The sequence below is a fragment of the Nannobrachium achirus genome, assembly GCF_963921795.1.
Source record: "Nannobrachium achirus genome assembly, chromosome: 15".
Taxonomy (NCBI): Eukaryota; Metazoa; Chordata; class Actinopteri; order Myctophiformes; family Myctophidae; genus Nannobrachium; species Nannobrachium achirus.
In genome coordinates this window covers 2,085,281-2,101,666 of record NC_137822.1, presented here as the reverse complement: position 1 = coordinate 2,101,666, position 16,386 = coordinate 2,085,281, and the positions used below count along the sequence as shown (strand labels likewise).

Below are 16,386 nucleotides of genomic sequence, written 5' to 3'. Positions count from 1 at the left end.
TTTGGCAAGCTAGAAGGCTTGTTTGTCTAGTTCTAGTTGCAAATTGCAGACAGGTGCTCTTTCAGGGCGGTTTTAAAGGAGAGTAGGGACACTCTTTGATGGCTGGTGGTAGGGCATTCCACATTTTGGTGCCTTAAAAATAGAATTAATTCATCCCCATGCTTGTGTCCGAATCTGGGGGGAACGAGATCAGTGGAGCGCCCTCTGGTGTTGAGCCTGAGGAGCGTTTCACCCTTCTGAAGTAGTTTGACAGGCCTTGCTGTACTGTCTCCGACTCTGTCCTCTGTCCTGAGCCATCCCACCCTAGTGTGGTCCCAGGACCCCACGTTGAGGACCAGTGGACAAGCATAATGCACACAGACTTAGAGGCTTAAAAAAGTACAATTTTCAGTAATTTTACTTCTACTCCGCTACTTCTACTCCACAACTTTAGTTACTATTTACTTAGTAGATTTGGATTATTATTACAAATCACTATAAAATAGCAGATTTACAAGCTCACAATGCATTGCGATGCATTGTCATCTTGTAGATCTGCTATTTTCAAACGATTTTTTATAAATTTGAAAACTTGTGAAATGGGACATTCTACACAATGAGTACTTCCTACTGTTGGTACTTTAAGTCCATTTTGATGCCAATACGTCTGTATTTTCACTCATGTAAATTTTGAATTCCGGACTTTTACTTCTAACAGAGTATTTCCTACATTGCGGTATTGCTACATTCACATAAGTAAGAAATAGGAGTACTTTTTCCACCAGTGATGAATTGCAGTCAGTGTTCATTCATCCAACCATCCAGCCAGCCAGAGTGGGCCGGTCGCGGACCCTTGCTCACCTGACACCCAGGAACTTGGGCTGCTCCCCCGGAGCCGAGGTCTCCGTCTCCATCTTCAGAGAGTCGATGTGCGCGATGGAGATGACCGTGGCGGCCACGTACCAGGGCAGGCCCATGAACGAGCAGATGATCAGCAGAACGGCCACCCAGAAGAGATCCAAATGATACCCCGCCCCCTTCTGCAGGGACACAAGAGATGGAGGGGGGGTTAGAAGAATAGTGAGCTATTGTACTATTTGGGCCACATGTACAGTTAGGGTGACCAGACACCCCAATTTGACTGGGATTGTCCTGCTTTCAAGCGGCACATGTCAAGTCCCGGCATAGCTGAATGGTTAGGGAGCCCGCCTGGGGAATCAGAGCCCCTGGTTGTCCCAGGTTCGATTCCAGGCCAGGGTGGCAATGACGATGTGTGTCCCTGAGCAAGACCCTTTAACCCCTAATTGTTCACACGCTCCTTGTGGGCAGCGAATCAGCTGGGTTGGGCTGAAAATACAGATTTTCCCTCACGGGAGGAAGTAGGTAACTATTATTAAGTCCCGACAAATACATCTAAAACACTAATTATGTTTCCGGTTTTCACTACAAAATTGCCCCGGGTTTTCGCCAGAATAAAAATAAATTGTGTCTTTTCAGTGGTTGAATGAACGTTTATCATATTCTTTTCATGTAAACATGCTCCCCGAAAAATCACAAAACATGAACAAACGCATTGTGTGTCTGAATTCAACGCTGACGTTGATGTTGCCTGCCCTGTATGCAACCGTTGCATACAGGCAATGACTGATTTACAAACATCAACATGCGTGCATGAGCGTACATGAATGGCCGAACGTGCACATTCATTTAAGGGTCCCGGTTTGAGGGGACCAATATTTGGTTGAGGACCACCCCACACTGTTCCAACTGCAGAGGTTATTCTCACAGTATGGACCCCTAATTTAGGGGTTCTCAAAGTTTGAGAGCCACAGCGTTTCTTCTGAGAGGTCGAGTACCGACCTTGAGTTTGTGCTCCTTCCTGTTGACGATGACAGCGGTGATCTGTTGGTCCATGAAGATCAGAATGGTGACCAGCAGTGCAGGGAGGGCCGCTGCCAGGTACACCCACCACGGGTTGCCTCCGAAAGGCGTCACAAACCAGCCTCGCTTTGGGCTGGTAGGCTGCAAAAACAACATAACATAAAAGTCAATAACATTGTCAAAGAAAGCATGTAGATTTTGCATAGCACACACACGGAGACATATGACAGTCTCTGGCCATAACATTATCATAACTGTGATATACTAGGGCTGTCCGCGAGTCAGGAATTGATTAACTAATCGATTAGCTGATTTAATCGACAACCCTGTCAAATTGTGTTTGCTGCAAACGACCATACAAATGAATGCCATGTACAGTTGGTCACGAGTCACGACAAACAGCACAAACAGCCGGCCCAGTGTAGGCTGAAGGCTTATAAGGCCACACTTTTTAACTTATATTGTACATGAAACTGAAACCATGGCAAAACACTGATACAAAAGACAAAAGACAATAATTTTGAAGTTTCACATTCTGAGACTAAGGTCAGGTAAGAAAACTAATCTAAAAAAAGCTGTGATTGGCATTATTTTATTATGTACTGGGGCAGTGAATTAACACTGAATATACAATGACATACTGTATATACAATGTCAAGACATGCTGTGGTTGGTACATTATTGTTTGTTTGAATTATTGTTTTGTGCTTCAAACGAACCAAAATTTCATTTTTAATAGTTTTTTGGGCTTTTGTGCCTACATTGATAGGACAGTAGACTGACAGGAAATGGGGAGAGAGAGAGATGGTGAATGACACGCAGCAATGGTAGTCAATAATTACCTTCGATTTGCTTATTTTGTTTTTTTATGATGCTTGCAATATGTCTTCAGCGCAGAACTGATGCAAAGTCCTGCTGCATTATCATTATGTGACAGAATGCAGTGAACTGGTCTGTGTAGCCAAACAAAGCAGAGTCTGTACTTGCAGCCCATAAGGCTCTCCTCTGTTCTCACACTTCACCTATAATCAAGCTGTTATTTGATGCATGTACCCTCGCTCTCTCCCTCTCTACCCTATCATTCCCTGTCCCCTGCGTCAAGTGTGGGCTTTAACCCTCAAATACCTGGAACGTGCCCGAGTCGTGTTAGATTTTAATCAAATTAAACCATAATTTTATGTTTTAACTATTGAAAAATAGCAGATCTACAAGCTCACAGCGCGGCACCGAGTGCCGCGCTGCGAGCTTGTAGATCTGCTATTTTTATTAAATCATGAAAATGTGTGCACATTTTTCAATATATATTTTTCAAAGCAGACTTTTGTAACTCAAATCTCTGCTTCACATATTTTGAGATGGGGGTCTGCGCCCAAATAAATAATTTTAATTAAGTAGTTTTGGAAAAGTTTGAGAACCACTGATTTAGAGGAAGGATTTAGAAATCGGGTCAAAGATCGGGTCAAAGATATTCAAAGACTTTTTCACGATAAAAAAAAAATAGCAGATCTACAAGCTCGCAGTGCGACAGTGTGTGCTATTTTTCAACAGTTAAAGCACAAAATAATGATTAAAGTGGTTAGAATCGAACGCAACTCGGGCGCGTTCCAGGTATTTGAGGGTTAAGGCCAGCTAAGGTATGTCTAGCTAAAGTAATCTCAAAGAATGACTGTGTCTGGGATTCAGGTGATATCTATCACTTACTGGCTTAGCTACATGGAAGACGTTACACAGGGGTTTTACAGACGGATTATAGGGGCTCCATGTTCTAGAAGTAGAATGGAACATTGTCTTGTTCTATTATAGGGGCTCCATGTTCTAGAAGTAGAATGGAACATTGTCTTGTTCTATTATAGGGGCTCCATGTTCTAGAAGTAGAATGGAACATTGTCTTGGCAATGAGGAGAAACCGCACCTGGCCAACTGTTGTAATGCTACCAAAAAAAGAAGTCCTTGTCAGGACACCAACTCCAACATCCACGTGGAAATCTCGTCAAGGTTTATGGTTTTTTGTGCCTCACTTAAAGGAGTCAAGGTCCTAACACGCTTGGGACCGTGACGAATAGAAAACGTAAGACTCGCTGGTGAGTATTTTGCATCAAAACTTTGAATACAGATCAGTGATTTTCTAATCTCAAGACAGATTTTACCAAACGGTTTCCCAGATTGGTGTTTCTCAAAACCTCAAGGACACCCACATTTGTGTTTTTGTATTGTATTGTGTTTTGTATTGTATGTATTTGGTCGCGGATCGTGATCGGAATAGATTTCTTGTCAGGGACCCTGACAAGAGAAGATTTGTGTTAAAATGTTTCAAAATTACGCAATGAAATAAAATAGGGCTAAGTACTTAGTATATAGTTCCTCAATTGAGGAGCCCCCCCCCCTCTGGAACCCCCTCAAGGACCCCTGGGGGTCCTCGGATGCCACTTTGAGAACCACTGAGTTAATAAAGGCATCAACCTGTATGATGAATGGGGCATTCAGGGTGAAAAAACAAACTTGTTCTTCTGCATTGCAAAAACATATATGATACGTAGCTTGCGAGTTTAGTTCAGGCCGCATAGTCGAGAGGTTCCCGCATTACTATGTGGGTGTATTCAGTGTTGTGCAAGATCCATACATCATACACTAACGTGGCAATCAAGCTAACCAATTGGGTGGGTTATTTAAGGTCACCTGAGTCTGTATTATATATCTATCTCCCTGCTCTTAATGGATAATGATGGTTGTCTAATCGTGCTGAGCAGGGAGAAAATATGTAGCAGAGCCTAAACGCCAAGATAAAATATTATATCTACATTTACATTCTATAATACAAGTAAGACTCCCTAAATCGAGAGATAAGCGACCGCCCGGGTCGCATGTATACACAAATTGGCCTGTAAGTGGCATTAAAAGCAACCTCACGGTGGCGCTAGAAGAGGGGCATGTGAGAAATCAGGGGCGGAGGTTGTGGTTTGCCAGCCAAAGAGTGTGTGTGCGCAAAGTTTGGCATGGATCGGTGCAAGGGTGGCGGAGATATGAGTAGGGGCAAAAGTGTGACGTGATGACGTGACAGACAGACAGACGGACAGATGGACAGACAGACAGCCGGTGGAGGTTTTGATAGTAACTGCGACCTGACGGTTGTAATAAATTGCTTCATTCTATATGCGAGTTATCTGACTGAAATATAATATATAGATTTATTTAGTTATCTGACTGAAATATAGAGATTTAGTTATCTGACTGAAATATAGAGATTTATTTAGTTATCTGACTGAAATATAGAGATTTAGTTATCTGACTGAAATATAGAGATTTATTTAGTTATCTGACTGAAATATAGAGATTTAGTTATCTGACTGAAATATAGAGATTTAGTTATCTGACTGAAATATAGAGATTTATTTAGTTATCTGACTGAAATATAGAGATTTAGTTATCTGACTGAAATATAGAGATTTAGTTATCTGACTGAAATATAGAGATTTAGTTATCTGACTGAAATATAGAGATTTAGTTATCTGACTGAAATATAGAGATTTAGTTATCTGACTGAAATATAGAGATTTAGTTATCTGACTGAAATATAGAGATTTAGTTATCTGACTGAAATATAGAGATTTAGTTATCTGACTGAAATATAGAGATTTAGTTATCTGACTGAAATATAGAGATTTAGTTATCTGACTGAAATATAGAGATTTAGTTATCTGACTGAAATATAGAGATTTAGTTATCTGACTGAAATATAGAGATTTAGTTATCTGACTGAAATATAGAGATTTAGTTATCTGACTGAAATATAGAGATTTAGTTATCTGACTGAAATATAGAGATTTAGTTATCTGACTGAAATATAGAGATTTAGTTATCTGACTGAAATATAGAGATTTAGTTATCTGACTGAAATATAGAGATTTAGTTATCTGACTGAAATATAGAGATTTAGTTATCTGACTGAAATATAGAGATTTAGTTATCTGACTGAAATATAGAGATTTAGTTATCTGACTGAAATATAGAGATTTAGTTATCTGACTGAAATATAGAGATTTAGTTATCTGACTGAAATATAGAGATTTAGTTATCTGACTGAAATATAGAGATTTAGTTATCTGACTGAAATATAGAGATTTAGTTATCTGACTGAAATATAGAGATTTAGTTATCTGACTGAAATATAGAGATTTAGTTATCTGACTGAAATATAGAGATTTAGTTATCTGACTGAAATATAGAGATTTAGTTATCTGACTGAAATATAGAGATTTAGTTATCTGACTGAAATATAGAGATTTAGTTATCTGACTGAAATATAGAGATTTAGTTATCTGACTGAAATATAGAGATTTATTTAGTTATCTGACTGAAATATAGAGATTTATTTAGTTATCTGACTGAAATATAGAGATTTATTTAGTTATCTGACTGAAATATAGAGATTTATTTAGTTATCTGACTGAAATATAGAGATTTAGTTATCTGACTGAAATATAGAGATTTAGTTATCTGACTGAAATATAGAGATTTAGTTATCTGACTGAAATATAGAGATTTAGTTATCTGACTGAAATATAGAGATTTATTTAGTTATCTGACTGAAATATAGAGATTTATTTAGTTATCTGACTGAAATATAGAGATTTATTTAGTTATCTGACTGAAATATAGAGATTTATTTAGTTATCTGACTGAAATATAGAGATTTATATATAGAGTTATCTGACTGAAATATAGAGATTTATATATATATATAGATATATAGAGTTATCTGACTGAAATATAGAGATTTATATATAGAGTTATCTGACTGAAATATAGAGATTTATTTATAGATTTATTTATAGAGAGTTATCTGACTGAAATAGAGATTTTCGGGCAAATTAGTCACGCAACAAAAACAACCCCCATATCGTCGTTGTCGGGTGGAAACCTCGTATCTCCAAGTTTCAAATTTGTTTGTTCTTTCGTAAAGTAAAGCCCTGCTTCATCGTACAAGGCCGTCGCACAAAAGTAGTGAAAACAGCAGATCTACAAGATCTGCTGATCTCTGCTGTTAGATCGGCTGTTTTCACTCGTTTAAATCATTTTTAAAATGATAAATGCAAAATAAACGGTTTTGGACATACAAGGTTTCCATCCGACAACAACGATATGTAACGACCTTAAGAAAGTGTCATGCATATACAGTACCTTGAATTCACTTGGCACAATGAGCTTGGGAGTGGCTACTCCCACCAGGGCATCCACACCACAGAACAGGAAGATGGTCAAGATGATTGCAAAGTCACTGATCAGCTTCCTTACCTGCAGGCAAGGGCAAGAATTTGCAATTAGGTTTACAATTTTATTTAGTAGAGTGCAAAGAGAGGACAAAGTAGTGCTTCAAAGAAACTAGGATACCAGTAGGGCTGTCACAATTATTACATAATCGTCTAATCGCAATTATTTGACATAATCGCAATTATTTGACATAATCGCCATAATTGTTTAATTACATGTTGAACATTATTCATATTTTCATAAATAGTGGAAATAGCCGATCTACAAGCTCACAACGTGTCGCATCACGACATGTTGTGAGCTTGTAGATCTGCTATTTCCACTATCAATGTTCTTTTTCCAATTATAAATGTCAAATATGCAAGTAATTTATTTGCATATTTAGGTTACAGTATGTGTCATATCTGCCGTGTGAAACTTCAAAGCCTACAAACCAAACAGGAATGTAATTGTCGATGAGAAAAACACAGCCCTAGATACCAGTTAAACAATGAACCTAGCATCGGTCTAAACAACATGGTCTAAATGTAGGAAGGGCAGCCGATTTGACCAAAAGGACTACAATGTACAGTGGCAAACGTTGGACACCAATAGGCTCTATGCACCATATTGGAAAGAGATTGGGCCCCTGCCTTACGTCCCTCACAGGTGTTGCCAATGATACTCATTAAAGGACAAATTTGTTTTTTTACAACAAGGGTACATCTATCTATAAATGCAAGAAGTCTCTGTGAGTCTGTCTGTCTGTCTGTGTGTATGTAATCCGCATATCTCGAGAACCGTTCGTCGCACCGGCTTCAGATTCAGATCAGGCTATTCCAGAGGAAATCGGCGCAAGCGCCGACTCATTGTGACATCACATCATAAAGGGCTCTGACATCACGTACGCCAACTGAACAATGGGCATGAAGGGTATTGCCTAACAACCGGAGGGGCATTATTCCCCATGGGTGGCAAAGCAAGCAGGCTGCGTACGACTCATTGTGACATCACATCATAAAGGGCTCTGACATCACGTACACCAACTGAACAACGGGCAAGATGGGTATTGCCTAACAACCGGAGGTGCATCATTCCCCATGAGTGGCAAAGCAAGCAGGCTGTGTATTACTGCTCAAGATGAAGACAGATACAGAGATATCCATAATGGGCATCCAATGGACGCAGACAGAAATATATCTCCATATATGGGCATAAATGGACATAGGCAAACAGATAAATGGAGTTTGCGTTAAAGGGTGGGGCATTCGTTCCATATTTACATCGTTCTCGAGTAGGCCGGTCCCCGACTAGACGATTGGCCACCGGAAGGGCAGAGATCTCCATACATGGGCATAGAATGGACGCAGACATTCAGATATCTCCATACTGTATATGGGAATGATATCTCCATATATGGGCATAAATGGACTCACGCAAACAGATGGTCAAAACGGGTCCTATGACAAAAGTTATAATGGGGTTTGCATTAAAGGGTGGGGCATTCATTCCCTATTTACATCGTTCCCGAGTAGGCCGGCACCCGACTAGACGCTTGGCCGCCCAAAGAGCAGAGATCTCCATATATGGGCATAAAAGGGACACAGACAGATACAGAGATCTCCATATATGGGCATAAATGGACACAGGCAAACAGATGGTCAAAACAGGTTGTATGACAACAGGTATAATGGGGTTTGCATTAAAGGGTGGCGCATTCATTCCCTATTTACATCATTCCCGAGTTGGCCAGGTCGCCGAGTTGGCCAGGTCGCCGACTAGACGCTGTGAAGAAAGTAAGGAAGGGGCCCAATGTTCTACCAATATGCCCGCTGTGCATGCCATAGAGCAGGGGTCTTCAACAGGGGGTCCAGGACCCCTAGGGGGTCCTCAGAGTTACTACAGGGGGTCCTCCAAATCTTTGCGTGATTGAAAGTTTTTTTCTAGCATACATATTCTGTGAACTTTCGCCAAAAATAGCAGATCTACCCCAAGGCGTTGTGAGCTTGTAGATCGGCTATTTTTGGCAAAAAGCTTTGGTGTAGAGGGGAAAAAGAGCAGACCAAGTACAGAGTGATAGGTCAAGTTATTAAGTATTGATGGTTCAAGTGGTTACATATCTGAAAACACAATTGAAATGAATCCAAAACACACTGATGATTGTGCTGTCAAACAATGAAATTACGTATATGGAATCTCTGAAAAGGTTGTGGGGGTCCCTGCTTCATCTCTCTCTCTCAACTAAGGGGTCCTTGGACTGAAAACGTTGAAGACCCCTGCCATAGAGCCTATTCCTCTAAAACTGTACACAAACTGTGCAGAAACAGGCACAAGGTGCTTGATAGGGGGGACTGTGCAAAGATGTCACGTACTGTGGTGGGGAAGAACCTGCTGAACTTGAACTTCTTCAGACACATGGAGCAGGTGTAGGTGCCGAAGAAGAGGATGAAGGACATGAGGGTGATGTCCGGGACGAAGCCACACGTCTCCCCAACCAGCCGTCCTCCATAGCTCTCACACTGCGTCCTGGATAGGGACTCCCAGGTGGCATTGATGGGCTGTAAAGACACGCACAGAGCAAATTCATGTTAAAGGACCATTCCCACTGGGCCAGATAACAGATAAAAAAATCTCTTTCTCCAGATATTTTTAACACTGATTCTTACTTAATTTCACGCAATGGGGGGTATTTCATTTTCACAAGGAGAGCAGCAATACATGCCATTTCCTTGACTTTCCGAATACCAAAAATAAGACGATTTGCGATCCACTACTTTCAGCATGCAGAAACGAATATGTAAATAAATTCCAGGTTTATCATTATTTAATGTACTAGGGTCTAGGTGTACCCAAGGGGTCTAGGTCTACAGTGCCCTTGGGTACTGTAGTACCCAAGGGGTCTAGGTCCAGTTCTTTTTTTCCCCCTCCAAACCAAATCATTTTGCCGAAAATAGCTGATCTAGCATGCAGAAACGAATATGGAACTAAGCGTAAAATAAATTCCAGGTATTATCATTATTTAATGTATTACAGTACCCTTGGGTAATGTAGTACCAAAGGGATCTAGGTCTACAGTACCCTTGGGTACTGTAGTACCCAAGGGGTCTAGGTCCAGTTCTTTTTTCCCCCCCTCCAAACCAAATCATTTTGCAGAAAATAGCTGATCTACGAGTTCAAGTGGCGCTGCAAAATGTTCCCTTTTAATAGAATAGGGATGCTAGGGTGCTTGTGGTTAAGCATAAAGGCCTGTCCATAATTTCTCCGAAATGTTCGGTGAGTTAGACTTTCCGACGTACAAATTTTCCTTAACTCTCATTCGGTCTAATGCTTTTCAGAAGTCGCGAGTGACGTCATTTTGTAGTCGAACCGGACCTTTTGACCGAAAAGGGCGGTTTCGGTCAAAGTATGGACCAGCCTTAACTCTTGCAAATAGAGGTGAAAGTTGGCTACTACACAATGTATTGTTTGTAAAAAGGAAAATCATGCCCATGATTGTGTAATGCGGTTGTACAGTATGACTAATCATGTTATCACAAAGAATTACAAGGACATTACTCACCAGGTCGGTACTATTGCTGATCCAGGAAGAGGCATCACCGTACATTTCAGTGGAATTACCTGATAGTGAGAAAAAAAAACAATATTTCGAAATTATTTATTTTTTTAAGCACAATATTCATACCCAGGGGTGTCACACCAAATTCTGGGCCCTGGGTACAAGGATTCACTGCGGGCCCCCCATGAATGTTCTTCATAGGGGTTGGGGGTTTAACCCATTTAGAATGGGAACGCATTACTACGCATTATTTTGTGCTTTAACAATTGAAAAATATCAGAGTTACAAGCTCACAGCGCTGCACCGAGCACCGCGCTGCGAGCTTGTAGATCTGCTATTTTTGAAAAATCATGATTTATTTTGTCGGTGGTTCTCAAACCTTTTCATGTGAACGGACCCCCATATCAAAATATTTAGTTCCAGGGACCCCCCAGAAGCAGAATTTGAGTTACAAATGTTAACTTAAAAAATACATATATTCAAAGACTTGCACACATTTCCACGACTTTTTCAAAAATAGCAGATCTACAAGCTCGCAGCGCGGCACTCGGTGCCGCGCTGTGAGCTTGTATATCTGCTATTTTTCAATAGCTAAAGTATAAAATAATTAAGGCCCCTCCACCTTGGGCCCTAGTAACTAGTAAGCCCCACTTTTACCCCCATTGTGACGCCCCTGTTCATACCTGCAGTATCACTCTGGCTTATCTATTGCAACATCCCCAGTCCTGCCACCTCGCTCATTAAACAGAGGCTTATATGGCGGGTTGAGAAAGTAAACAGTGGTATCTACTGTACAAGCCAATAAATGAGTGTATCCGCTATCTCCAGTGAAAGTGCAAACGGTGACAAGAGTTGGAAATTGGGTGACATTTGAAGTGTGTGTGTGTGTGTGTGTGTGTGTGTGTGTGTGTGTGTGTGTGTGTGTGTGTGTGGAGGGGGTGTTCAGTGGTGGAAAAGTACTAACATTCTTTAATTCTTTACTTAAAGATGGGGTGCTATATAGTTACTTGGGCCAGCAGAGTGCACAAGTACTGCATTCGGTGGCATATCTGTCACGTATCTGTAGCCAACCAGGGACCAGCATTCCTGGTGAAGTCACCATCAACAGCCAATGAGGGAACCGCATTTTTGGTGATGTCACCATCAACAAGTGCGACCTGATATAAATAACAAACGGCGCTCTGCTGGCGCACAAGTAGGCCATACATGGCCATAAATGGCCACGAGTGCACATGGCGCAAGTTGGTGTCTCGACAGAGTGCAGTCTAGTTTTGTACTTTTTCTGTTGTGTATGTGTCTATGGGACTCTAAATCTCCATAGTTCATTTCTATGTTTTTTTCCCCCCTTTTCGCAAGTTAATTCCCAACTTCATCATACAAGAGTGTCACGAAAGTGTTTTTTGCAGGTAGTTCAGTCCGAGTGTATCAAAAAAAGCAACTGGGTTAAGGCAGCGGAAGCTTGTGATTGGCTGCGCAGAGGTGCCGAAGGTCTGGGGGACGGAGATACACCTAAACCTAACCTTAACCTCAGTAAAACTTACGCAGGTGAATGCTAAACTGGTGAAATGTTAACCTGCCGACGCTGGTGAATGCTAAACTGGTGAATGCTAACCTGTTGACACTGGTGAATGCTAACCTGGTGAATGTTAAACTGGTCGGACCAACGGTTCTTAACCCAGTTGCTTTTTTGATACACTCGGACTTGCAAAAATACTCTCCCGTCACACAAAAGTAGTGAAAAATGTAAAAAAAAAACAGCAATAAAAAAAGATATATATTTTTGCACGCACAAGGTGTCCACCCGTCAGCGACGCCTGATTTAGAATCGCACATGAGTTCTGGGCGGAGCCGTTTGTTTTCAAAAAGATTTTTGCACGCACAAGGTGTCCACCCGTCAGCGACGCCTGATTTAGAATCGCACATGAGTTCTGGGCGGAGCCGTTTGTTTTCACGCCCCGTTGGCAGGTTAGGTTTAGGTGGTCGCACCTCCGCGCGGAGTGAACAAAAAGGAGCGCTCCCTAGCTCCAGTTCAGCCAATCAAAAGCTTCCATGAGCGGGGTTTGCCCAGAACTCATGTGCGTTTCCAAATAACGCCTCAGCGACACAACAAGTCGGTATAACAAAACGCGGCGTACCGTCGTCTAGGGGAGGCAGGCAGTGGCAGTCATACAGTGTGACCAGGTTGGGGTCGTAGGCGGTGTTGATGGGGTTGTGGTGGGCCAGCTTCAGCATCTTCTTGAAGGCGTCGTAGATGAAGATGAAGCTGATGAGGGCGGAGAAGCCCTCCTCGGTGAAGCGGGTGAAGTACTGCACCAGGAAGCTGGCGTCCGTGGCCACCAGCAGCAGGCAGAAGACGCCCGACCAGATGCCGATCCACAGGCGGAACTCCAGGTAGTCGAAGCCATTGTCTCTGTGTGTGTGTGGGTGGGGGGGGGGCAGAGGGTTCACAAGGAGAGTGTTAAAGGAGATTTCCGGACTAGCCATTTTCTTACATTAACCCATTAAGACCTGGAATTATTGAGCGGTGGTAGACCGCTCCATAGCATGGCCGTGTGTGTATCCGTGTATGTGTGCATGTAGCCTGAATACCACTGGTGGCCAGAGAGGGTGCTGCTGAGTCTAGCCTGAGCATCAACTGCAATAGGCCCACACACACACACACTCTCTCACACACACGCACGCACACACACCTGGGTGAGCAACACACACACACACCCTCTCACACACCCACACCCACACCCACACAGTAGTGCTGTTGCGTAGCCTCCACAAGCACCGCTCAGTTCACACAGGTGTGATTTTTTATTTTATGCTTTAACCATTGAAAATAGGAGATATACCGAGTGCCGCGCTGTAAGCTTGTAGATCTGCAATATTTGAAAAGTTGTGAAAATGTGTGCCAATCTTTGAATATGTGTATTTCTAGAGCGAAGTCCCTGGAACTAAATATTTTGAGATGGGGGTCCGTGGACAAATACATATCATTTTGGGGGTCTTTGACGTGAACCAGTTTTTTGCACCACTGACATGAACAAAAAACATCAGAAGGATTTAGAAGACTTGCACAAATGTTCACGATTTTTCAAAAATAGCAGATCCAGAAGCTCTAGTGAGCTTGTATATCTGCTATTTTTTAATAGTTAAAGCATAAAATAATGCGTAATAATGCGTTCCCGGCCTAAATTGTTTTTTTATTTCTGTTTGCTAGCCTATGGGTCACCACTTATTTCCGGGGTTCCCTGGGCGTCACCGGATGCGTCGATGAAAAAAGGCTTTCCCTGTCTTAGGAGACAATTAGTTAGGTAAAGTTAGCCGAAAGTTAAACCAATCTGGGAACTAAATCAAAATCAATATCTTTCTTCACAAATGTGTTCATAAAGGTGTCTACTATCACCTCTGAACTTTCTCAATCACAACTCCCTTCGGAAACTTAGTGGGAGCCAATCAAAGTTGGGGGTATCCCGAGGGCCTGGGATTAAAGGGGGAAAAATAAAAAAAAATGGCCAATATGAGCGTATGAGGTGTGTAATTAGGGTATTTTGGGGCTGCTGAATCCATTCCAACCATTAGTTTTCAGTAAAAATTACTCCTTGGCCATAAAATAGGCCACGAGACATATAATATTGGCAATACAAAAAATGGTTGGAGTAGGGTTTGAATTCATGAAAACTATTCAAGATCAGGCGGGTAAGCGCACATCATGACACACAGGATAACATGATACAATCTGACAAGGAACACTCAAAAGGGTTTAAAACATAGGGACTAACAGGACACAGGTGAACTCGAATGACATGATTGGCTAAGCCTTAGCCAATTAGGCCTATTTTATGGCCAAGGAGTCATTTTAACTGAAAACTAATGGTTGGAATGGATTCAGCAGCCCAAACATACCCTAATTACACACCCCATATACTCATATTGGCATTTTCTTTATTTTATTTATCCCCTTTAATCCCAGGCCCAGGTATCCTGATACACCCAACTTTGATTGGCTCCCACAAAGTTTCCGAAGGGAGTTGTGATTGAGAAAGTTCAGAGGTGATAGTTGACACCTTTATGAACACATTTGTGAAGAAAGATATTGATTTTGATTTAGTTCCCAGATTGGTTTAACTTTCGGCTAACTTTACCTAACTAAATGGAAAAACACCACATAGCGGAAAATATATATTCTTTCGCCCTTCAAAAATAGCAGATCTACAAGCTCACAACTTGTTGTGATGATGTGCGTTGTGAATTTGTAGATCAGCAACTTTATACTTGATTAATTCCATTTAATTTAATATTTGTACAACATCCATGAAATAACAACAACAACAACTAGTATCACAATCAGATAAGGATACACACATTTTCACAACTTTAAGCAGAGAAAATGTATAAATGTATTGTTTTAGGGTTTTTAAGTAGTAGTCATATAATGCCATCCGATAATGCTAATTCAAACAAAATCTCAAGGCATCTTATTTTGTTTCACTACTGTCTGACATAAATCTGGAAGCCCTGAGGCCAGTTTACAGGTTGCAAACCAACAGAAATAAATGTTGTTTACTTTGTGGCTCTGTAGAATTCAGTGACAGAGCAGCTATAATGCTGTCTCAGAGCTTGTGTGGGCTATAGATTATAGAAAGGGTCGTTTTCTCCACACCTCGGCTATAAACAGGCAGCCCACAGGAGCTGGTAAGTGGTAAGTCTGTTTATCGGAGACCTGTGCTCGCTTGTTTTCGTAGATCTGACCACAGATTTTTCTTGCAAAATCTGACAACATTGCTGTCCATGTGCTGCGGAGCAATTTTCTCTTTGGGTTGCATGTTTGGATTGATAAATGTTTATACTGTATGTATACATCTGTGCCACATTCAACCGGTACAGTAACTTATCATTTAGACTTGAAAAGCATCTGCGTCACTTTGGATTTTAACCACATTAACCATTATTTTATATTTTACCTATTCAAAAATAGATATAGGCCTACAAGCATAGGTCCGCGGTCAAATACATATAATTTTGGGGGTCCTTGACATGAAAAGGTTTGAGCACGTACCACTGATCATAGAAACATGTTTTTTTTTTCACGAAACCGTCGAAGGAATTAGAACGGTGGTTCTCAACCTTTTCAGGCCGCAATCCCCCAAATAATAATATTTTAACTGGGGACCCCCCCCCCCCCCCTACCCTGACGAGCACTAAGTTGAGGCATTACATTTTGTACAACACGGTTCTATTGTGAAAATAGCAGATCTACATGCTCACAACGCCTCGCGTTGCGTGGCGTTGCGAGCATGTAGATCGGCTATTTTCAAAATTTCTGCCTCTAATATTTGACAATTTGGCCAATGTTTAATTTGTCATTTTAGGGGTATTAAAAACTCCTTAAAATGTCACTTTAGAAATGTGCCTGTACCCTCTATACACTTTAAACTTTATGTTGGTTTGTTTACTGTTGAGTGAGAAAACAATGTTGCACATTATGTTAATCATCTGGGGACCCCCCCCAAAATAATTTGGGGACACCTCTTAGGGTCCCGACCCACAGGTTGAGAACCACTGATTTAGAAGACATTTGTAGAGACGGACACAGGTCTTTACAGCCACCGCACAGCGTTTTACCATGGAGACACTGGGAGGACATGCTAGTGCAAGCCTGGACAGGCTTCATGCACAGTGCGAAATTAAATGAAAGTGAATTATTTATCATGGAACATAACCAGCTCAGTGGG

The 16,386-nt window shown here is 41.4% G+C and overlaps 1 protein-coding gene across 1 annotated transcript in view; it reads right to left on the bottom strand.

Moving 5' to 3' along the window:
• LOC308298950 (electrogenic sodium bicarbonate cotransporter 1-like) overlaps positions 1-16,386 on the bottom strand; it is a 101,812-nt gene that overhangs the window by 7,340 nt on the left and 78,086 nt on the right. Inside the window, exons 14-19 of the mRNA XM_080742648.1 lie at positions 12,799-13,073; positions 10,667-10,725; positions 9,480-9,665; positions 7,039-7,152; positions 1,840-2,001; positions 841-1,019 (exon numbers count right to left, since the gene is read on the bottom strand). Coding sequence (XP_080598774.1) covers positions 841-1,019; positions 1,840-2,001; positions 7,039-7,152; positions 9,480-9,665; positions 10,667-10,725; positions 12,799-13,073 — 975 coding nt within the window. The remainder of the gene's footprint in view (positions 1-840; positions 1,020-1,839; positions 2,002-7,038; positions 7,153-9,479; positions 9,666-10,666; positions 10,726-12,798; positions 13,074-16,386) is intronic.